General features: G+C 45.6%; 1 protein-coding gene across 3 annotated transcripts in view; it reads right to left on the bottom strand.

The window, feature by feature from the left end:
- Window positions 1-24,767, bottom strand: part of MAP6 (microtubule associated protein 6) — an 83,569-nt gene that overhangs the window by 13,390 nt on the left and 45,412 nt on the right. For all 3 annotated transcript variants that reach the window (XM_017533019.2, XM_037740136.1, XM_017533018.2), the window contains exons 2-3: window positions 7,987-8,200; window positions 5,403-5,599 (exon numbers count right to left, since the gene is read on the bottom strand). In XM_017533019.2, coding sequence (XP_017388508.1) covers window positions 5,403-5,599; window positions 7,987-8,200 — 411 coding nt within the window. The remainder of the gene's footprint in view (window positions 1-5,402; window positions 5,600-7,986; window positions 8,201-24,767) is intronic.

Below are 24,767 nucleotides of genomic sequence, written 5' to 3' on the forward strand. Positions count from 1 at the left end.
AAACCTTGTAAATGCCTAAGTGCACTGTCCATGGTAGCCAGTGTTCATAGGACAAATAACACAAGATGTAATGATGTTAATTCTAGATCTCCCTGTTACAGGAATTCTAAGATGGTCTAAGTGTTATGAGGATACACACATCAAATGGCAGTGGGGTGGAAGTGGGGTTGGACCACATGCCTGGTTCTGCGAGAGTGGAGTCTGGGCTCCCTTTGTTTGACATAGCTGTCTTTCCTGTTTCAGTGGCCTTGGCTGCCCCAGCTGCTGTCCTAGCCCTGCTGGCTCCAGGTGGTGCTAGGGGTGGAGCCTTGCTTTAACACAGACGGTCCACAGGTTACATCCTGAAAGAAACTTCTGTTCCTATGGTCATGAAAATGTGAACAGCTTTCAGACATGTTAGCAGTAAGAGGAGCTTTAAACCACAGTGACACATTAAAGGAGTCCACAGCCTTTGTGAAATGGGACTTGACACTCCTCAAATCTATGAGAAACAGGTTGTAAATTTTTAAACCCTAGTGAAAGAGGGAAGAATTTCACAAAGAACACACAAGAAATACATTTAGAACTAACTTAGCAACAAATGACCTATTTTGAAAATAGGGGGCTGGTTTGAATTTCGTTTGTTTGCCGTTTTGGGGAGGCAATGCAAGTGATGGGTTATAGTTCGCCTCCTGGGGCTCTGGGCAGCAGAGAGGAGCAAGGTGGGAACTACAGGCGGAAGAGCCTCTGGGGGAGCCCTAAGCATGTGGGCAGCACTGATATAGCTGGTAAGTGCCTTCCTGCCTCCTCCATTGCCCAATGTTTGTCCTTCTCACACTCTTAGGTTACTCGCAGTGTTTTCATATGTGTGCTTTTCCGTGTCTTTTTCTCTGTGCCACTATTTCTACCTCTCTACTTCTCGCCTGTGTTTCTTACCACCTCTCTCAATCCCCGTGTTGTCTCTCTCTCAAAAGAGAGCTTAATAATATACTTTTATTTATTTGTTTTAGTTCTTGAACAGCTTTTATGTTTTCTGCCTCATACAAAAGTAGGCAGGTGGGTGGGCTGTTTTCTTTTCATTTAGAAAACAAATACATATGGCTTTTTATTTATACCACCCATGATTGATTTCTATCCCTGCCTCCCTCAAAACTCAGCAATCAGGTCCAGCAATAGAAGTCCACCCTAGGGCTCCTAGCTTAGAGCAAGAGAGGATCTGTGGTGTTGCCTGACATGTAGCAAGCGAAGAAAGCAGGACAGGAGAGCATGCAGGGGTGTGGGTGCCATCTGGGCGTATGGAAATGGAGATCCCCGTTAGCAGCCGCCCCCTCCCATGGACCAGGCCTCTCCACTATGAGCTCTGCCACTCTCCAGCCTGTGCTGTGACCCTCCCGAGGGAGCTATCCCCGAGAACCTGAGTTCATCTGGTGTTTGGCAGCCTCCCCTCCGACCTGTGCTTGGGCAGACCCCTCTGTTTGGCATGCCTCGGCCACCCCCGGCTGTGTTCACCTGGTCAACACCTACCCATCGCCGAAGTCCTCCCTGATCCATGGAACTGCCTAGAATGGCCTCCTCCTTCATGCCCCACTGTGATCAGAGGCGGGGTCTCAGTCATCCTGGTTTCCCTAGTGCCCAGCACAGTGCCTGGCACATGATAGGTATTCAATCAACATATGTTGGAAAAATAGAGTATAAAATATTTGCCTTCCACTTTACCAGAAGGACAACAAAGTGGGCAAACTTGGTCCTGGCTTTCAGGTTCCCACCCAGCCCCCCTACTTTTCCATTTCTAGACTTGCTCCCTGCAGTGCTCTGCCCTTACATATCCACACCCCAGGGGCTTTCCAGGGGCTCCCTCTGCCACAAAGCCTTCTGCGACTCCCCAGCCCTAGCTGGAAGAAGCCTGTCCTTCATCTGAGTTCCCAATTATCTGATCTATTGTTACCTTACTTGGTGGCCTCTCTGGTGGCTGTTTCAGCACCCCCACACTAGGCACACACATGACTGTCACCCCCACAACCCACAGTGAGCCAGCCCCCGAAGGGTGGAATGTCCACAATGACCATAGATGAATCGAGCAAGCAAAGGCATCTGTGCCATCCCATGGGAGGAGAAAATGCCAGAAACAACAGTCCTGCAGTCAGGCAGAGAGTCAGAGCCCAGCCTCCCAGTGTGGCAAGGCAGTGCTGGGTGCGGGCGATTGCTCTTCCCAGCAACATGGTATCAAAATGTTACACTACCTTGTTGGCCAGTGCGTCTCCCGGTCCATCTTCGCTTTCCCAACACTTAGCTCTGACTGCTTGCAAATAGTATCTGAGAGGCAATCTAAAAGAGTCAAGCTGCATTATGGAGAGCCCCAGGAAGACTGCAGGGCACAGCTCATCTTGCAGAGAATGGCTCAAATGGCAAACGTTTGTTCCTTCACCTACTTGGGTGGGCCTCACCAAGGAAATAAGATCAAGAAAGTGGTGTTCGTCTTTAGCATTTATTTATAATTGGAAAAACCGTTGGTTGGTTTGTTTTTCTGAGCAAGCACAGACCACAAGCACGTCACAATCAATTGGCTATACATGAATATTTTTGTCATTCTCTTACAGCAGGAATGAAATAGCACCAAGAGAGGTGTGCGCTACACGTTACATAGACAATCTGTGGTATGCAACAAAACCCAGGCCACAAAATCATAATTAGACACTTCCTGTCTGCCTCAGAGAGGCAAAGCGATGTGGCCCGAATGGGAGCACAGACAGAGGACGGATTGCTGAGGGAAGCCAATACGCAGCTGTCGGGGCTGCTTTTGCAGGCAGGGAAACAGCAGGAAAGCTTCCGTCCCAGCTCCCTGGCCAGGGAAGGACGGGGAACCACAGAGTAATGTACAGAGATCAGTGGGACAAGCATTGGAAGCTTGGTCACCTTCAGGAAGGCAACACCCAAACACTGCTTGTGGAACCAAAATCAGTTTCATTCAGTATGTTTGGGATATAGAATGAGACTGGCTGAGTCTTACTTGTAAACAGTAGAAATTAAAGGAAGTTTCTTGCCAGTGAAGTGACACATTCAAGAGTCGAAGTGAACTACAAACAGGCTTTTCTCAGTGGGTGTATTAAACAGAAGGGGCTACTGACAGGGTGGAAAAGACACTCTGCAGGTCCTCTAAAGCCTCGGGTGGGCAGGGTAGGAAGTTGGTCCCTGGGGCAGTGACGGGCGTGGAAAGCAATGATGGCAAACTGCGATTTGGGCAACACCAGCTTGACTTGGTCACAGGGATCAAGTCATGTCACTCTCTGGTTGTGTGGCTATGGAGAAACAGATTTATTTATACTGCCCACCACACCTAGCACAGGGCCTGGCACACAGGCTTCTAGTAAGTGAACACTAAACGCGTGATCCCCTGTGCACTGTAAACTCTGATTTACTTGATCTGCAGAAATAAATGATTATTCTATGGAGAAATCCAAACTGTGGCTAGCATCAACATGTCTGACTAAGGCCAAATCTTGAGAGACTGAACGTGCATTGGCAAATCCTCTGGATACAATTAAGATCATGTTGATAGAACTTTCTGGTAAATGTTAAGATTAGCTGGCAAAGAGTTGGAATCAGTACCGAGATCTACTCCAGTCATTTCCCGATAGCATTCAAAACCCTGAGACTCACCAGCATTTTCCACCTTCTTTCACCTCCTTCCTCACAGATTCAAACCCTGAGACAGAAAGGAAGGTCGCAGTGGGCCCCACCAACGACTTCGTTTCTGGTATTCCGGTTCTGTGTTAATAATTATGGCTCACGTCACACATGCCAAATTAATTTGCAAAAGGCTTCTTGTTCAGCCCCAAGGCGACAACCAAAATGACAGTGAAGCAGGGACTTTGCTGCCTGAATGGTCAGAATAAGAGAGAGTTTGCTTATAAGGAAGAGGCTCCACTTCCTCCAAACCGGAAGGACTTAAAGGGATTTTTGAGGTGAGGAACTGTGAGACTCTCACTCTTCACCCCTTTCATTACAAAAGAAGAGCAAGCCTGAGCCGGGGCCTGACACCGGATGGCAGCCCCGCGTGTCAGAATGCTGGGGACGAGAAGGATTTTAAGGACAGGAGATATAAAGTGTGCTGAGCAATATACACGTCACATTGGCAAAGATTTTTTTCTGGTAACTATTTTGCATTCCCTCACAAGCACTGGGGTTTTTTTCCACAACAACTCCCTGACTAATTCCTACAACACAACTCTAGCACAGCTAAGGTGGCACTTGCCACCCTCAGGGCTTTGGCCACACACACACACACACACACACACGTGACACGGAATATACTGAGAGCTGCTTTTCTATATGAATGAGGTCAAAGCTGCTTGCTAATCAGTTAGCAGGGCAGTCTTCTAGTCTGCAGCTAAGTCACAGACATTCTCCCTGTCCTGAGGCCTGGCACTGCTGCCCTCTCTGAGGAGCAGACCAGGGCGGTTCAGGAAGGGAGGGTAAACATCGCCACACTTGCCACTACGTCTACGCGCCCTTGGATCTCTCAGCAACGGAAAGTCACATTCCAAATGCACTATCCCTACACCTTGAACTTTCTTCCTCAGATACCTCCAACTAGTCGCTCTGCGAAACCAGCACTGAACGGGTGGTCGGCCGAGGGGAATCAGAGGAAAACAGCCTCCTCATTTTTGTGACCTTCCTATGACAGCTAGAATGCACCTAAAACACCTAACCTTTTATTACCAGCCCTGGCCTGGCTTTGGCTCAGTGCCATATCCATGACTTGGCATACAATTGAAGCCCACTGATAGGAAACCAAGCACAGGCGCACACGTCTCGTGGACGATTCTGTGAAAAGACTACTTCACAGACACAACTCCCTTTTAGCGGCATTAAGGCCAAGGTTGTTTCTTTCTTGTTGTTGTTTTTATTTAACTCAAATTTTGTCAGTTGCTGAAGCCCAGGCTGAGCTTCTGTAGCACTTGACGATTCTCTGAATTTTGGAAAAGAACACGAGTATCTAAAGTTCAAAATCGACCAGTGACACAGATCTGGGGGACCTGGGAGGAGGACACCCTACAGACACTTCCAAGCACTGCCAGGAGATTCCTTTCACCTCTCCGACCTGCCCGCCTTACTGTTCAGCATGCAGTCGGAGTCACAGGGGAGGGCACAGCCAGTGGCAATGCTTCCTGGTGCTCCAGGGGCCTTGGCTGGCTGGACTCCCGGGCTACCCTCAGGAGGAGGCCTGCCACTCAGCCTTTGAAGCAGGATTCTTCCATCAAAAGAAGCCAAACCAAACAGCTCCGGGAACACTCAAGACCAAGGCAGATGAGAAGCCTCTAATTAATTTTGTGGCCTTTTTTTGTTGGTTGGTTGGTTTAAAAAAAAAAAAAGGTGGGAGGGAGAGAGAGAGGAGAGTAAAAGGAAAGTGCAGGGAAATTTACTCTTTTGCCTCAGCCAGTTTATTGTTCATCTCTTTGCTTTGCTCCTTGTCGGCGGGCTTGGCGGCACCAGGGCCCTCCACGCTCTTCTTCTTGGCGGCCTGGCCGGGCGCTGCCTGCTTGTCTTTGGCCTTCCTCGTGGGCTTATGGCTCGCTGAGGTCTTTTTTGGTTTGGAACTCTGAACACTAGGTTTCTCCACCTGCACCGAGAGACAGACAGACCGAAAACACAGAAACACGAAAAGGGGGGGAGTGGGAGAGAATTTAGAGAGAAGGTGTGATTAATGAAGGAATAACGGTGATGACAAAGGTTGGCCCAGGTGGAGGACGGTATATAAGGGGTTTCCAGGGACATCAGGGCATTCGGCTTCTCCCATCTGAACTCCCTGTTCCACCGCTTTGGCAGCACTCACTGGCCACGTGGGCTCCCTTGTCCTGCCAGCCTTCCCCCGACTACCCCAGGCGGTGGGCCATACCACTGTTGGGGAATATTTCAGCCCCTCCCTGTAGGATGTTACATCTCATCATGTTGGGACACAGGCATAGAATTTTGCTTTAGTCAATGAAATGTGAGCAGTGACTTGGGTCACCTTCAGGCAGAAGACGCGAGAGTCAGCCTGTGCTGCCCAGCGCTCTCTTTTCCTCTGCCACAGAGAGAGGCTGCTCTGCCATCCCAGATGAGGAGGCAACAAGAGGTAGAGCGGCAGCCGACCCACCATGGACATTAATAAGAAATAAACCTTTGTAAGATGCAGAAGTTCTGGTGGTGGGTCACTGCAGCACCCGCTGGCTTCCCTGTTTCTGTCTCTAGGTTGGCTCACTCATATGGAGAAGTGTCCTCACTGAGATGCTTCTGGCCCGGGCATCTCTAGTCTCAGCTATGCCTCCCACTGCCAGCCCTCTGCTCCTCCTCTCTGCCTGGCTCCCCAACCATGTCCCCCAGAGCAGCTGTTCCAAGCTCACTCCACTCTCCCCAGCCTCCCTTCTCTAGCTCCGTTCCCCTCATCCAGAGAAGATGGCCTCAGCAGCTCTTTCTCAGGAAACTCTGGAGTCACTGAAAGGGACCCCTCAATAGGCCACCCCCCTCACCCATCTCTAGATTTCCCTCATTTTCCCTCCTTCGTCCCTATGTCCTCTTTTGTCCAATGCCGACCCCATGCCCCGCGTCCCACCCCATCTCTGGATGGACAGAGCTGATGCTGGGCCTTGCAGGCTGGATCATTCGCTCACTGAGGCGCAGTGGTTTTCAGTCACTCCTGACCTGTGAGGAAGGGAACCAATCGTCCTGGTTTGCCTGGAACTGAGAGGTTTCCTGGAACACAGAACTTTCAGTGCTAAAATGGAAGAATCCCAGGCAAACTGGGTCGGTTAGTTACCTTACCCATAAACTGGTCCTGGGCCAAATAGGCAACTCCACTTGAGTGTAAGACTTTAGGACAAAAGCAGAGAAAAGGCTAATTAGGTTCCAGAGCTATTTACGTTCTCAGGCATTTTCTGCTATTATACAGAGGACAGCGGATATTTGTACAATTCCATGGGGCCTGGCATCAGTAATATGCTAGGTTGCATGGCTTGTAGGATTCCTGCTTCACCAGCTATATCTCCAGCACGTTTCTCCCGCTCAGGAACTCCTATGTAAGGTGGAGGAATGTTACCTTAGGAAAATCCCTGAGTCCACTTTCATAACCTGTTCATTTTGGTAACTACTGCAGGGAACACATCTTACAGCTGATGTGGCAGGTGCGTTGTGACAGACTGAGAAGGCATGGTGGATGGTGTTTAGCCTGAGAAGATGAGAGAGGGCAGGTGCTTTTCAGGGACTAGGGAGGGAAGAAAGTGTCCAGTGATTGGAGCTGAGGATGAGGCAGGGCAGGATCTGGCGGGAGGGGAGCCAAGCATGGGAACCTGCAATACTTGGCCAGTGCTTCCGGGGCCCAAACACAGCTCTGTTTTTATTTTATTTTGAGACAGAGTCTTGCTCTTGTCACCCGGGCTAGAGTGCAGTGGTGTGATCTCGGCTCACTGCAACCTCCACCTCCCAGGTTCAAGCGATTCTCCTGCCTCAGCCTCCCAAGTAGCTGAGATTACAGGCATGCATCACCACATCTGGCTAATTTTTTGTATTTTTAGTAGAGGTGGGGTTTTCACCATGTTGGCCAGGCTTGTCTGGAACTCCTGACCTCAGGTGATCCACTCACCTCAGGCTCTCAAAGTGCTGGGATTACAGGCGTGAGCCACTGCTCCCAGCAAGCACAGCTATTTTAAGACAAAGGGATTTAGGGCTTAGGTGAGATTTTCTGCCACTGTTTATCTGGATTTCTCAAAATTGGAAGCTAGTTCCCTAGAAATCTGCCAGCCTTTAAACTGTCTTTATTTTAGGTGATATTCCTCTTTAATGCTCCCTTTGAGTTTATCAAAGGTTCCCATTGAAGATGTCCCAGGTCTCAGTGTGCTTGAGAGGAAGCAGGGATTTTAAAGATGCCCATGGGGGCCTGGCCAGAGTTGACAGCAGTCCGCCCCATGCTCTGCTGCAGTTAACCCTTATGGTCCAGGCTGTGCTGATGGATTTCCACAAGGTCTGTCTCACCTTTGGGGGTTCCTTGAAGGGTTCACTGTAAAGGCTGCGTATTCTTCTGCGATCAATGACCTTATTGTCAGCTGCTGTTGGCTTGTTGGCCTCTCCCTTGAACTGGGCACTGTAGCTGGTCTCATGAACCATCTTATCATCTGGGGGCTTGTACTGGGGTTTGGCCTTTATTGGTTTCACAGGCTTGATGTCCGTCCATGCCCTGAATTCATTCCTGTTAATCAAAGAAAGCATATGTGATATGGAACACCATCTGCCTGGAAGCAGTGCTGCTGACACAGGGCTGCAAACACTGCACGCTTTCCATCAGTGCTTGCAGCACTGAGAGTGGCTGGAGGGTTAGTTTCACTGTTTCGTAAGGAAGTGTGCAAGTTTCCCTTCTTGCAAAGTTGACCCAGGTTGGGTTGTGGCAATAGCAGCTGTGCCTTGGAGAAAGCTCAGGCTCTCAGCTCCACACAGTGTGACCACGAGCAGGTAATTCTAATCTTCAGGGCTTTTTCCCAACCTCGTCAATGAGATGGAAAAAACCCAGCCCATTCAATCATTCATGAAGTCAAAAAATATTGAATGCCTCCTATGTGCAAAGCTAAAGAGTTGTGAAATTAAACGAGACAATCCATTAGGCACACTGTCTGATATATTGTGGCATATCAATGAATGCCAATTCCCTTCCCACCGTTTTTATAATGAACAACTTTTGTTGCCCAGATTTCTTGAGGATATTCCCCCATTTGAATCGCAGAGGGCTTGCTTCTAGGACTGCCAGAACGTTAACAATCTTAATCACTTTAGATGAACATCCTCGTGAAACATCTAAACATTTGCAGATCGTACGTAAGCAACACAGACTGAACATAATTTGGAGATCACAGCTGCACCTTGTGTTGGGCTCTGTGTAGGAGCATCTTCCTGTGCTCTTGGCTGTTGGTCCTTAACCTAAATGATCCTCATCTGCTGCTTTTTTGAGTCAGTGTGTCAGTTTTCTTGTTCTCTGCAACCACTCTCATGGTTTCTAATCAGCTGTTTATGACCTGGTATGGGGCTGGAGAGTAGACGGCTGGCAGTGTTTAAAACAGAATTTAAAAATGTAGCTGCTACGGAGGCCGTGAGGGTCCATCCTGTTTGTTAAGTGCATGAGAGTCAATGCACGAGCTCTGTGGCTTCTGGGGTCTTTATTGGGTCTATTCTCCTTTGGGGGCACAAGAAGCTGCATCGTGGGAAAGGAGGAGTTAGGGCATGAATATCTGTGGAGTCAGGCTCTTCCAAGCCCCTCTTTCTCCCTCATGGATAACTCCCTCCTTCAGGGCTCAGTGAGGAGTGCCATGAGCAAGGAGGCCGCAGGAGGCAGGAGAAAGAGCCTGGACTGCGATGGGGACAGCGGCTCTCGCGTTAGCACTGCCTTATGCTAGCAGGCCTTTCCCTGCGCTGAGCATACGTTTCCTCATTTGTAAAATGAAAGAATTAAGCCAAACAAGGTCCTTATAATGTCTTTCTAGCTCTGAGGCTGTCTCAGTTGATAAAGCTGATTTGGTAACTCTGGGCCACTTGCCAGTTATTTGACCTCCTGATCTCTGTATTTCTCTAAGGGAACTGGCTCGTATGTGAAGAGAGATCATTGGCTTTTAAGAGATGCTTCCCTGAGCTTCAGACTCTCCTTTCCAGTGCAGCCTGGGTCCCCGCCAAGGTGCCCCATTGTTGTGGTTCAAATGTTTGTCTCCCGTAAAGCTCATGTTGAAACTTCATCCCCAGTGTGGCAGTATTGAAAGGCGGGGCCTTTAAGAGGTGACTGGATAATGAGGGCTCTGCCCTCATGAATGAATCAATCAATTCCTGGATGAGCGTATTAATAGGTAATTGATTAACGAGCTACTGTTGGAGTGGGACTGGTAGCTTTTATAAGAAGAGATAGAGACCAGAGCTGGCACACATGGCCCCCTCACCATGTGACGCCCTGTGCTGCCTCAGGGCTCTGCAGAATCCCCACCAACAAAAAGGCCCTCACCGGATATGTCTCCTTGGCCTTGGACATTCCTGCCTCTAGAACTGTGAGAAATACATTTTATTTCTTATAAATTACCATGTTTCCAATATTCTGTTATATGCAACAGAAAATGGAAAAAGACACTACCAACAACTCAGACTTAATGTCTCTAGACCTAAATCATCTTGTTTTCTCTGCCAAATTGTTTCCTCCTCTTAGATTCCCTCATCATTCATCTTCACTCATTCATTCATTCATTCACTCATTCATTCACAAAATATGTACTTGGTGCTTATGGTCTGTCTAACAAGATGCTGGGTGCTATGGAACCCAAGCAAGTAGAAAAAGGCCCCGTGGGGACCTGCAGGCAGTGTGGGTGGCTGGACTCACATTTAGTGGGGAAGGGCATAAGAGGATAGAGAGACCATGGAGGCCCTTGCCAGCCATGTTAAGGGGACAGTCTCCACTGTAACAAAAAGTTGCCAAATGACTTCTAGCCAAGGATGAGTGAGGCCAGGTTAGTTTTTGGAAAGAGAATGTTGGCAGCAGTGTTAATGGTGGACAGAAGGAAGGGTGGAGGCAAGAGGCCAGGCAGGAGACTGTGCAGTTAGGAAGAGGGGGAAGCAGGGGGCAGAGAAGAGGGTGCTGGGTCTAGAGGGAGAATGGGCAGGACTTAGAAACTCATGAGTGGTGGGAGGTAAGGTCGGGGACAGTGTGGGGAGACTCCAGGACTCTGGCTGGGGGGGTGGTAGTCCCTCACTGAGAGGTGGAAATTGGGAGGAAATGAAAATGGGCTTTGGGAAGAAGCTGAGGCCCTCCTGATTCTGTTCACAGCACCCCACCCACCCCAGCAACAAGGCTGTTCTTGCATCCCTTCCTAACCCCTCATCCTCACTTCTCCACCTCTTTAGGTTCAATCTCCTTTCTGACCTGACTTCTGAACCATTTCAGCCCTACACACAGACCCAGGGCTAGCCCAGGGGACATTTGGGGCTGTCGCCACCATTACCTGCCAGAGGCCAGAGTCCCTCCCTCCTTCCCTCTATCCTTCAGAGCCAAAGCCTTGCCAGTTAGATGGGCTCCTGGTATTTGGGTCTGGGCCTCCCAGGACCAAATCAGTAACAACCTGGCTCCTGAACATAGGACGGCAGAAACTTGGGTTCTCTGTCACAGCCCTGCCTGCTTCCAGAACCAGCACTGAGATAGGTAGACATGATTCCTCAGCACTGTTTCTGGGTCACCTCTTGCAGGCTATCCTCTGCCACCTCCACCTCCTGTATCTCTGCAGTGGCCCCTGTGGGCTGGGGAGTGTCTCACCTGTGAGCACTATCAATGGGACATGTCTCTGGGAAAGTTTGATAACCCCTGATCTTGAACAACTCTGGCACATCATCTTCACATGAGACCGGATCATGAGTTTCAGAATAGGTTCACTGTAGTTATGACAGATGGTTAGATTTAAGCCCAAATTCCATTTCTTAAAACCTTCTTTGTCAAGGTGTGAAAATGAGCCAAATAATAGAAAATGGAAAAAACAAGAAAAAATAAAAGAGAAAAGAACTTTCTTTGTACTCTCTGTAAAACCTTCTCCAGTCACATGCAACAACTAATATTATGTCATAAAAAGAAAATTAGCTACCATTCGTTAGTTGCCTTTTATAAGCTGGAGGGTTTTGTTTTATTTTGTATATTCTTTATAGCTCTTATAACAACTTTGAGAACAGGTACTATTATGCCCCTTTTATAAGGGAGGTAACCAAGGCTCAGAGAGATAAAGTGGCTTGCATAAGGCAATGCAACTAGCAAATTAGCAAATAGCAGAGTTGGGGGTCTGAGCTCAGGTCAGTCAAGCCCCTCAGGCCACAGCCTTCCTGCTACACTTTGGCAATGTGCCAGAGCTGCAGTGTGCTCCGCCTGCCCTCCCTGGAGGTGCCTGTGCAGGGCCTGGCCTTCTGCCTGCAATGCTGTAGAGTTACATGACACAGACCGGGCTAGATGACACCTGAGCTCCTCCAGCCCTGAGATGCTTGACTGAGAGCAATACGAGCCACACTCTTGCCCCGTCATGCCCATTGCCTCTTGACAGGAGTTCATGGTCCCCTGTTACATGGTCTCCCCTTCTTGTGCAACCATATTTTTTCTTGATCATTCATTCATCCATCCATCCATCCATCCATCCATCCATCCATCCATCCATTCGTCCATTCATTTGGCAACTGCCAAATACTAGCCATGGTCATGGCAAGTGGCCTACACGGATGTGTAAGCCATGGAATGGATGAGGTGTCTAGAGTTCAGGTATCTAGACCTGACCATGTGTGATTCTAAGAAAAGGCAGGATGGATCAAATGGGACAGGGCTCAGAGGGCAAGAAGGAAAGGAATGCTTAACTCTGATAGAGAGTGAGGACTGGGGAAAGCAGTACTGAGGGATGTCGACAGACAAGTGGATGAAGGGAATTCAGGCACCAGTCTGAGTCTGTATGGCAGGTTCAGAGAGCAGGTGAACTGATCAGGGTGGCTACTCAGGGTGCAGGGTGGGGTCTTGGAGGCTGTGCAAAGTGCCCAGACTGGATAAGAGGTAGGGCCAGGCGGCAGAGAGCCTGGATGCCAGGTGTGGAAGCAAGCACTGTGTCTGGGAAGATGCTGAAAGTTTCTGAGCAAGGCAGCACTGTTTCTCCATTGATGGTGCTCTCCTCTTACCAGCTTGCCCTGATTCTAGCTATTCTTTAAGGCCCAGCTCAGGGTTCTTCTCTTCCAGGAACCTCTCCTGGGTTACTCAACCCAAAATTTCCTATCTCTCAGCTCCTGGCCCATTTACTTTGCTGGCCATCCTTGTGGTTACTAGGCAGTTTCATGCCATTCTTCAATTCATTCATTGTGCATTTTGTCTCTCTTAAGGGATAAGATAACATGTACGACAGAATCCTACTCTTGAGTCCAGTCTCATTTGCATGCTGCAAAGGGATATTCTACGTCAGACTGCGGGTTAGGGTTGAGTGGGGCTAGGACTCCAATCCCTGTCTATCCCCCACACCCTAGGCTGCCACCCAGGGCCACACTCCATATCTTCTTTCCATTCTTCACAGGATTTAAGGGCTTAACATTCAGTGGGCAGCTAATGGAAGTAGCTATTGTTAGATTTATTTCTGGTCAGCAGATGCCACTCCTCCTGAGCCCTTCCTTCCCTGCCCTACATGGGGCAGACACTTGCTTCTCGGTGGCATGGGAATGCCTGCCTCCAAAGCTCACACCTGGGAGTGAATGTGTAACCCAAGCTTGTCTTGATGTCCTTTAAGCTCATGGCCACTTTGGCTCCTGGAAGTAATCACAAGAAAGCCCTTCCCTTCATCAGCCTGAGTGTACACTACAGTGAGGCTCTGGGCACATTGGGAGGGTCCCATAATCCATGCGTTTCTACCCTGACATCCCAGAGATGCTCCTTGTGCCACAGCTTTTCTAGTATTGTGATGTAAGTCACAGGGACAGGGTGCTCTTCAACTGCATCACCAAAGGCCTGCTGTCCCAGCCACAACAGAGCCTCTGGTGGACCCTGTTATTGGAGCCTTGATGCATGACCTATCTCATACACAATCCTCTAGGGGCAGAAGCAGGTCTGGGACTATGATATTCCCCAGTGGGTGGGTGAACGGCAGATGAGTGGGCTCAATCAACATATTCAGATCTGGGTTTAAATGACTCCTTGAGGGCTTATTTGTGCTGGCAAAATTTATGGAGAGAAGGCTGGGCCAGCCCTCAACCCCCTACTAAGGGATGGCAGAGCCAGGCCCAGTTTGAGCCATCTCATGGAGACTTAGTGGGCAAGATTTTTGGGGGCTGCTCCTCCAGAACCTTTGAACAGCTGTATGGTCATGTTCAGAGCAGCTGCCAAAGCAGGACTTTGGGATCTTGCTGATGAGGTGAAGTTTTCAGAGGAGTCAACAAACACTCTACCTTCAAATCCTCCTGTCTGATCTCTCTGTTCCTTCTCTGACCTGCATCTCTCTGTAGCATGCCCCATGCTATATTTTACCTCATGCTACCTGTGTAGATGACTTTCTTCCCTCCCAGGCTGTGCCATCCTTGAGAGTAAAGACTTTCCTTTTGCATCCATCTAATTATCATCATATCTAGGACAGGGATGTGGAATGCAGCTCCCACCTCCCTGGGGCTGCTCCAGCCAGGGAGGGGGTGTAAAGTTGCTATGCAAGCATCTCATGGCATCCACATGCCGTCCTACAATATGCCCACAAGTTCTTTGATACTTTTACCTTACATAGAGCTTAATTCCCTCCTCTTCAGTGTGCTTGGACTTGGGGACTCACTTCTAACAAACAGAAGATGGTGGGAGTGGTGGGGCATAACGTCTGAGAGTGGATCATTAAAGGCATTGTGGCCTCCTCCTTGTGCTCTCTCAGGGGGCAGCAAGCTGCCATGTCATGAGGACATTCAAGTAGCCCTGTGGAGAGGCCAGTGTCAGGAGGAACTGAGGCTTCCCACTAAAAGCCATGGAAGTAAGAAATCTTAGAAGTGGATCCAAGACCCAGACAACCCTTCACATGACTTCCTGGGAGACCCTGAGCTAGAATCCAGCTAAGCCATTCCTGGATTACTGACCCTCAGAAACTTTATGAGATAAAAAATATTTATCGCTTTATGTGGCTAAATTTTGGAGTCATTTGTTACAAGCAATAAATTCTAATATAAACCCCAATCAGAAAATTTTCTCTTCTCATTGAAAAGGTTTAAAACACTTGTGTCGTCTCAGCAAGGCAGAAAATACTGGTGCAAGCAGAGCACAGAAGTTCAAGTTTCCAGCAGAGCGGCAGCATTAGCTTCATGGAGAGAAGTCATGCTCTGTCCTAAGAAACAGGGTGAATGGTCTGCAGCGTTCTTTAAATGGTAGCAAAGCCTCCAATGCAGCAAAGCTGGTAAAAATGCACCTGCCTTGGATCCAGGTCATAAGCAGAAAAAAGAAACACAGGCCAGCATAGAAAAAATGATGTCTCAGAGCACACAGCACATGCAAGGCTCTCAGAAGTGCAGACAGAGGTTAACAGGGTGAGAGGAAGCACGGACCCTGGGCTAGACGATGATAATGACGATGAGTTACTAGAAAGAGAACTGGCTCTGGGATGAGATACATCCATCCTAGCGCTAACCCATGGGTCAGGTCGTGCCTGCTCTGAACATCGGCGAACTCATTTGTAAAGGGTTTACACACTGCCTACTAATAGGATTGATGTGGGAGTTAAATAAGAAAGAATGCAAACCAGTTCTTTAGTTGAAGAGGACCTGGATATTTGCATCAGAATTACAACTCCTATGGTAGATAAGTGCATAATAAATGTATTTGGCTTTCATTACAGAGTCGTTTAGTCAAGAAAAAGTATTGCATTTCTTCTGTGCTCCAGGCATGAAGCTAGAAATGCAGTGTGGACCGATAGATGTCTTCCCTCCATGGACCTTGTTGCCAGGTGGAGAGAGATCAACAATTACACAGATAACCAAATAGCCATGATAGCTATTTTTAGATTTCTGAACAATGCAGTCAATGTTCTGGTGCCCGAAGTGGGCAAAATTTGGGCAGCAGCTTCCAGCGCCAGGCTTATTTCTGAGCACATTTCAAGTTAGACTTGAACAAAGTTCCATTCAATGAATGCCTGATTAATTGAATCGCCAATAGTGAGTGCCCACTACAAACAGATGTTCCCTTTTTAAGGCCTTGTTCCACTTAAGCACAGTTGCCCACAGTCATTCTAGAGGACATACTGAAAGAGCAATTATAGAGGCAGAGCCTGCAGACAGCCTGTCACTGATGGGGCCAGGCCCCACAAGAGGGAGGGAGGGAGGGAGGAAGGGAGGCAACAGGAGTGTGCAGGAAGGGTTTGGCCCTGGAAAGTGTCGTAAAAGAACAGAGGGGAAGCTGTGCTTTGGTTGCTAATTTGTAAAACGCTGACATTTCCAGGAAACAAGGAAATATAAGTATGTAAGGAACAAGTTTTACTGCTGTGAAGAACATCTGCATGTATTAGTTGGTACAAATCACTTCTTAATAAAAGTAGCGACTTAGAATAATGGATTACTGCCAACTATGGTCATACAAAAATTCCATTTCTCTGTTTATAAGGGAAGAGGAACTTATTTATTATGTATCTAAGTATTTATTATTTATTATGTGTCTAAATCCTGGAAAAATAAAATTCTTTCCCCATCTCCTTCATAAAATTTTTTTTGACATTCCTCGACTGCTTTACGAAGGAAGAAGAGGGTGCTTTCAACTCTTAAGGGTCTAAAATCTTCCTGCAGATTTTCGTAGGCGATTTATGTCGTCATGGAAACATGACAAGTCTCTATTCGAAAATCTTGTCTCCATTTGTTACTGTGAAGGGTTCCTGAAGAAGGGAAGCCGCCTCCTTTGTGCACTCTGATGGAGGCAGTCGCTGAATGCTGTCACTTGCCAAGCTATTGTCAGGAGGTGGTTAAAGGAAGTAGGATCCGTTACTTAAAAAGAAAGAACAACCTTGGGCCTAGAGAGTTGCAAGCGGTGTAGAGAGCTTCTGTCTCCTTTCAGAAGGTGGTTGAAGATTGCTTTCTCCTGGCCAGAAATGACTGGGCATATGCCTGTGTGTACATGCTCACATGCAGCTCCCAGTTCCTTTTGTGTGAAAGGGAGAAGAAAGTATTGCATAGAAAATGACAGTATTCTAAATATTTAGGATCATTTTTCTCATCCATTAATATCCAGTAAGTGCATGTACACCGTGGATGACGATTTTAGAAAATGAGGAAAGCACATAGTCGGACAAAAAATGGTCAAGTACATAAAGAAAAGTTTGAAGCTAATCTGAGTAGATAATTAATAGAAAAGAATGCTCCATCTCTCTTAATAGAAGGATTTGTATGGGTGACATCTGGCAATGATAGATGTTGAGGTTTGGGCCCCCACACTAGGTAAATAGCTCGTTCTGCATGTAGCTGCCATCTAAGTCTAGCTGTGGGTGGCCTGCAGCTTAGACGCCCTTGGGCATCTGGGAAACAGTGTCTCATTCAAAGAAAGTCCACAAGCACAGTGTGTATAAAACTGTGAGGATGGATAGTTAAAATTTAAAACTGCTCAAACTAGGCTGGCTGCGGTGGCTCATGCCTATAATCCAAGCACTTTGGGAGGCCGAGGCGGGTGGATCTCTTGAGGCCAGGAATTCGAGACCAGCCTGACTAATGTGGTAAAACCCTCTCTCTACTAAAATGCAAAAATTAGCCGGGTGTGGTGGTGCATGCCTGTAATCCCAGCTAATCAGGAGGCTGAAACAGAAAAATAGCTTGAACACAGGAGGCGGAGGTTGCGGTGAGCCGAGATCGCGCCACTGCAGTGCAGCCTGGGCAAAAGAGGAAAACTCTGTCTCGAAATAAATAAATAAATAAATAAACCCCCAAAACTCAAACTGATTCTACACAAATTAATTTTAATTGCAGTATTTACCAGAAACTGTAGGAAGAAAACTGGTGCAAAATGAAAAAACCCACAGTTGACAGAGGTGGAGGATAAGAGTCGGGAAATGTGGAGATTAAGACAAGTACACTTACAAGTATACCTCAAGCAGAAAAACGAAGATAGATGAGAAGTTAGATGGTTGTAAGAAAACAATTTCCTCGTAATCATTTCCCCATCACTGTCAGGGTTTATCAGTCCGAGGAATGCTGGTGTGGTTGTGCCACAAGGCCATAGAGTTATCAGTCGAGATTGAGAAGTCTTCACTCTTTTAGTGAGCTGGGTCCCCAACGATCTGTGTCCATCCCTGCAGAAAGATGATTCCCTAGACTGGAAATGGAAACATTGAAGGGAGATAAGCCCTGAAAGGTGGGAGGGAACCCTGCTCCTTCGGGGGTAAACCTAGAGTGCTAAGAGTATACTCTGTAAAAACTGCCAAGGACAGAGTACACATCTAGTGAAGCACTCAATCGACCTAAGTTTTGTCTTTTTTTGTGTGTGTGAAAAAAGTACGCCGGGCACGGTGGCTCATGCCTATAATCCCAGCACTTTGCAAGGCCGAGGTAGGAGGATCGCTTGAGGTCAGGAGTTTGAGACCAGCCTGACCAACATGGTGAAACCCTGTCTCTACTAAAAATACAAAAATTAGGCAGGTGTGGTGGCGGACGCCTGTAATCCCAGGTACTTGGGAGGCTGAGGCAGGAGAGTTGCTTGAAGCTGGGAGGTAGAGGTTGCAGTGAGCTGAGATGGCACCACTACACTCCAGCCTGGGTGACAGAGTGAGACTATCTCAGAAAACAAAATAATAATGGACTCTTATTCCTGAGTGCAGGGGGAATCCCTCTCACCTGCTTCCTTAGATGACTCTGGAAGTCATCTTCCCCACACCACCAGGCACTGAGACAAAGCTCCCTGACAGCCGAGACCGGCAGACCTCCATCTGGTCCCTGCCTTGGCCAGAGGCCCCTCTACATCGACCTCCTGTCGATGCCATGGTGGAGCCGACAGGTGACCTGGGAGTCCTGTGCTTCCTGATCCAATGGTGCCAAACCCTTCATCTTCCCCAGAAGCACAGCATACCCCTGGGACCCCTCGGCAACTGCCCGTTCCATGAAGCTTCTCTGTTTCTGAGGCCTCCCTGACCACAGCTCTGACTCCTGCCCTACATGGGACTAACCCAGCTGAGGGGGAAGGGGCGGGAGAAAAGATACAGAAATGCAGGAGGGGAGGCTGCTCCAGCAAAGACTTCAGGGCTTTTGGGGATCCAGGCCTGGGGCCAAGGAGGAAAGTGTGCGTGAATGCATGTGTGAGGAGTGTGTGTGAGCACGTCTGTGAGTGAGGCATGCATGTTAGTGTGTGTCTTTCCTAGGACCCACCATACCCTGTGTATATATGCATGTTTTTGTAAAAAATAAAAAAATAAATTTAAAAAGTCTGAATAAATGTTTTATTTGCTTTAAAAAATTGACTTCAGAAGAAATAGAAAATCTGAATAAACCTCTATAAGGTACAGACATTGAATTCATAGTTTTAAATCTTTTTTAAAAAAATCTGTACATATCTTTTAAATTATTTATTTACATATTTAACTTTTAAGTTCAGGGGTACATGTACAGGTTTGTTACATAGGTAAACTTTTGTCAGGGGGGTTTGTTGTACAGATTAGCTCATCACCTAGATGTTAAGTCTAGTACCCAGTTACTTTTCCTGATCCTCTCCCTATTCCCACCTTCCACCTTCTGATAGGCCCCAGTGTGTGTCTATCAGACACTGTTCCATGTGTTCATGTGTTCTCAAAATTTAGCTTCCACTTATAAGTGAGAACGTGCAGTATTTGGTTTTCTGTTCCTACATTAGTTTGCTAAGGATAATGGCCTCCCGCTCCATCCATGCCCCTGCAAAGGACATAAAAAAAGAAACATGTACCACGTTTCCTTTATCCAGTCTATCACTGATGGGCATTTAGGTTGGTTCCATGTCTTTGATATTGTGAATAGTGCTGCAGTGAGCATGTACGTGCGTGTGTCTTTATAAATAACAGAACAGTTTACATTCCTTTGGGTATATACCGAGTAATGGGATTGCTTGGTTGAATGGTATTTCTGTCTTTAGGTCTTTGAGGAATTGTCTTCCACAATGGTTGAACTAATTCACATTCACACCAACAGTGTATAAGCATTCCTTTTTCTCCACAACGTTGCCAGCATCGGCTGTTTTTTGACTTTTTAATAATTGCCATTCTGACTGTCATGAGATGGTATCTCATTGTGGTTTTGATTTGCATTTCTCTAACTAACTTAAAATCTTTACACAAAGAAAGTCTGACCCCGATGACTTCACTGGTGAATTCTATCGAACATTAAGGAAAAAATAAATACCAATTCTAACAACTTCTTTTTTAAGAGAAAAAGAGGCTGGGCACAGTGGCTCAAGCATGTAATCCCAGCACTTTGGGAGGCCAAGGTGGGTGGATCACTTGAGCCCAGGAGTTTGAGACCAGCCTCACCAACATGATGAAATCCTATCTCTGAAAATATATATATAAATTAGCTGGGTGTGGTGGTGCATGCCTGTAGCCCCAGCTACTTGGGAGGCTGAAGTGGGAGGATGGCTTGAACCCAGGAAGTGGAGGTTGCGGTGAACGGAGATGGTGCCACTACACTCCAGGCTGTGTGACAGAGCAATACCCTGACTCGAGAGAGAGAGAAAGAAAATAGAGGAAAAGAAAATGCTTCCCAACTCATTTTAAGAGGACAGCATTTCCTTGACACCCCGATACCAAGTCAGTCAAAGACATCACAAGAAAAAAAAATCTACAGGCCAATATTCCTCATGAATACAGATGTGAAAACTCCTAACAAAATATTAGCAAATCAAATCCAGCAACATAAAAAGATTTAAACACCATGACCAGGTAAAGTTCATCCCAAGAGTACAAGGTCAGTTTAACATTCCAAATCAATCAGGATAATATATCATATATCAACAGAATAAACAACAGAAACCATATGATATCTCAATATGCATAGAAAAAGCATGTGACAAAATCTAACACCCTTCCATTATAAAAAGAAACCTTGCTGGGCATGGTGGCTCACTCTTGTAATTCCAACATGTTGGAATACCAAGGCAAGCAGATCACTTGAGGCCAGGAGTTCAAGACCAACCTGGCCAACATGATGAAACCCTGTCTTTACTTTAAAAAAAAAAAGAAAAGAAAAGAAAGAAAAAAATTTTAATCAATCTAGAAATAGAGGGGAACTTCCTCAACTTACCAGAGGATATCTACAAAAACCCTACAACTAACATAATACTCAATGGTGAAAGACCAAATGCCTTCCCCCTAAGATCAGGAACAAAGCAAGGATGTCCACTCTCAACACTTCTATTCAACATTGTATTGAAGGTCATAGTTAATATAACAAAATAAGCAAGAAATTAAAGGCATACAGATTAGAAAAGAAGATACCAAACTGCCATCATTTGCATATAACATAATCTTGCATTTAGAAAATATTCAGGTATTGGCCGGGTAATCCCAGCACTTTGGGAGGCCAAGGTGAGTGGATCATTTGAAGTAAGGAGTTCAAGACCAGCCTGACCAACATGGTGAAACCCTGTCTCTACTAAAAATACAAAAATTAGCCAGGTGTTGTGGCAGACACCTGTAATCCTGGCTACTCAGGAGGCTAAGGCAGGAGAATCACTTGAACCTGGGAGGTGGAGGTTACAGTGATCCGAGATCAGGCCACTGCACTCCAGCCTGCGTGACACAGTAAGACTCCATCTCAAAACAACAATGACAACAGCAACAACAACAACTCAAGAATCTAAACAAAAGCTACTAGAAAAAAATGAATGAGTTTAGCAAGATTGCTGGATGCTAGATCAATACACAAAAATTAATTTGTATGTCTATATACTAGTAATAGACAATGGGAAAATAAAATTTAAAAATTTCATTCACAATAATATCAACAAGAATAAAGTATTTAGAAATAAGTTTTAAATTTTTTTTATTTTTTAATTTTCTTTTCTTATTTAAAATTAGAGCTCATGGGATAAAAAATTTTTTAAATTTATTTTTTAATTTTAAAAGACAAGGTCTCACTCTGTCGGCCAGGCTGGAGTGCAGTGGTGTGATCATGGCTCATTGCAGCCTCAAACTCCTGGGCTCAAGCAATCCTCTCAACTTGGCCTCCCAAAGTTCTGAGATTACATGTATGAGCCACTATACTCTGCCAGTAATTAATGTAACAAAAGAAGTGCAATGCCTATATACTGAAAACTACGTAATGCTGCTGAGAGAGATTGAAGAAATATTATAAATGGAGAGATACACCGTATTCATAAACTGGAAGATTCAACATTGCTAAGATGGCAACTCTCTAGAAATTGATCTATAAATTCAAAGCAACTAATATCAAAATCCCAGCAAGACTCTGTAGAAAATGACAAGCTGTTCTTAAAATTTATAGGGAAATGCAAAAGATCTAGAATTGCCAAAACAATTTTGAGAAAAAGAAACAAAGTCTGAGGATTAGACTACTCGATTTCAAAACTTATAAAGCTACTGTCATCAGTCAATGTGTTACTCGAATAAGGATAGACACAGATCTATGAACAGAATAGAGTGTTCAGAAATAGATCTTTGCATACAGAAGTGTGCTAAAGCTGGCTCACACTGGCTTATAGCAATAATTGTTAAATTTTCAGGAGTTTGATGAACTGATTGTTAAACTATTGGTAGCTTGAAAGCAACCATGTGAGAGTATTCATATAAGAAACCTGCTAACACTGCAAATAAGACAAATAAGGCCCTTCTTTTTTTCCAGATAGTGGGAAAAAGTTATTAAACATTTATCATCATGCTGTTGGCTCACATATATGGTCAATTTATTTTTGACAAATGTACTGAAATAATTCAGTGGGGGAAAGGACAAACTTTTCAACAAACAGTGCTGGGAAAACAGGACATCCATACACAAAGAAAATGTGTTATACCGTACACAAAAATTTTGTTATACCATACACAAAAATTAGTTAAATATGGACTATAGACCCAAACAGAAACCCTAAACCCATAAAACTTCTAGAAGAAAACACAGGAGAAGATCTTTACAGCTTTGTGGTATGCAGAGATTTCTTAGACATGACACAAAACCTCAAAACAATAAAAGAAAAAACATGATAAACTCTGAACATTTTTACTCTTCAAAAGATATCATTAAGACAATGAAGGCCGGGCACGGTGGCTCATGCCTGTAATCCCAGCACTTTAGGAGGCCAAGGCCGGCGGAACACTTTAGGTCAGGAGTTTGAAACCAGCCTGGTCAGCATGCTGAAAACCTGTCTCTACTAAAAATACAAAACAATTATCCAGACGTGGTGGTGAGCACCTATACTCCCAGCTACTTGAGAGGCTGAGGCAGGCAAACTGCTTGAACCCAGGAAGTGGAGGTTGCAGTGAGCTGAGATCATACCACTGCACTCCAGCCTGGGCAACAGAGCAAGACTCCATCTCAAAAAAAAAAAAAAAAGACAATGAAAAGACAAGTTATAGTCTGAGAGAAAATATTTGCAAAACATATATCTGGTAAAGGATTTCCATCCGTACTATATAAAGATCTCTTAAAACTCAATAAGAGGACAAACAACCCAATTTTAAAATAGAAAACATGTCAATAGACACTTCACTAAAGAAGGTATATAAATGGTAAATAAGCATGCCCAACATGCTTATTTGCCCAACATTACTAATAACTAGGAAAATACAAATTAAAACCACAGTGAGATACCACTACAAATCCACTAAAGTGGCTGAAATAAAGACACTGACAATCTTAAACGTTGCCAAGGGCGTGGAACCAGTGTTATCTGTCATTGTTGATGGGAATGTAAAATGGTACAGCTATTTTGGAAAAAAAATTTTAAGTTAACCATACACTTACCATGTGGCCTGGCAATTCTACTACTAAATACCAAAGAGAAATAAAAGCATACATTTATACATAGCTGATACACGAATGTTAATAACAGCATTATTCATGGTAGCAAAAATGGAAACAGCCTAAATGTCCATCAGCTAATGAATAAGCAAAATGAGTGTATTTGTATAGTGGAATACTACCTAGCAACAAAAAGAAATGAACCAACATGGATGACTCTTAAAAAGCATGCTAAATGAAAGAAGGCTAACAGAATATGCCACATATTGTATGCTTCCATTTATATGAAAATTCTAGAAAAGGCAAACTGTAGAAACAGAAAGATCAGTGGTTGCCGAGGCCTGTGAGTGAGAGGGAGGATGCTAAAACTGTCTTTCAGAGACGATTGCTCCAATGTATAATTTTACTAAATCTCATGAAAATATACACTTAAAAGGGGCACATTTTATGTTATATAAATGGTACCTCAATAAAGCTGTTTAAAAATCCAGCTGGAACATCTCCTTCCTGACACTCCTCCCTTTGCAAGGAGGTGCTCCCTGCCTCGTCTGATCCCACCTTCTTTGTCTGACGTCTTATGCTGTGTATTCTTTGTTACTTGTTTCCAAGCCCATCTGTGGGGCCTGGGAGGGCAGAGGTGACATCTGACCCATCTCTGTTTCCCTGGTGCTTCTTCTGGATTCTGGCATGTTTCGGTATGCACTCCAATCAGTGTTGCTGAAACAATGAATAAACACCTTTGTCTTTACTTTTTTTTTTTTGAGACAAGTCTCGCTCTGTTACCCAGGCTGGAGTGCAGTGGGGCTATCTCGGCTCACTGCAACCTCTGCCTCCTGGGTTCATGCAATTCTCCTGCCTCAGCCTCCCAAGTGAGATTACAGGCATGTGCCACCAGGCCCAACAAATTTTTGTATTTTTAGTAGAGATGGGGTTTCACCATGCTGGCCAGGCTGGTCTCGAACTCCCGGTCTCAAATGATCTGCCCGCCTTGGCCTCTCAAAGTGCTGGGATTACAGGCATGAACCACTGTGCCCAGCCTACTTTTTTAATTGTAAAAGTGACATAAAATAATTACAGTCAGTGGTCCATTTTCCTTTTTCTTATTAATTTGTAAGAATTCTCCATATTAGGGATAAAAATAAAATAATTATTTGCAACTCTGTTTCCCAGTTTGTCTTTCACTTTGTATCTCTACATAAACTTTCTATTTGTATGTGACCTAATCTATCTTTTCCTTTATCATGTCTGCTCTTGAAGTTATGCTCTAAAAGTGCTTCCCTAATCCACAGTCACATAAATATTCATCTATAATTTCCTCTTTGCACATTTATGCATTTAATTTACATTTAGGTCTTTAAGAC

Source organism: Cebus imitator, unplaced genomic scaffold (assembly GCF_001604975.1).
Source record: "Cebus imitator isolate Cc_AM_T3 unplaced genomic scaffold, Cebus_imitator-1.0 Scaffold79, whole genome shotgun sequence".
NCBI lineage: Eukaryota > Metazoa > Chordata > Mammalia > Primates > Cebidae > Cebus > Cebus imitator.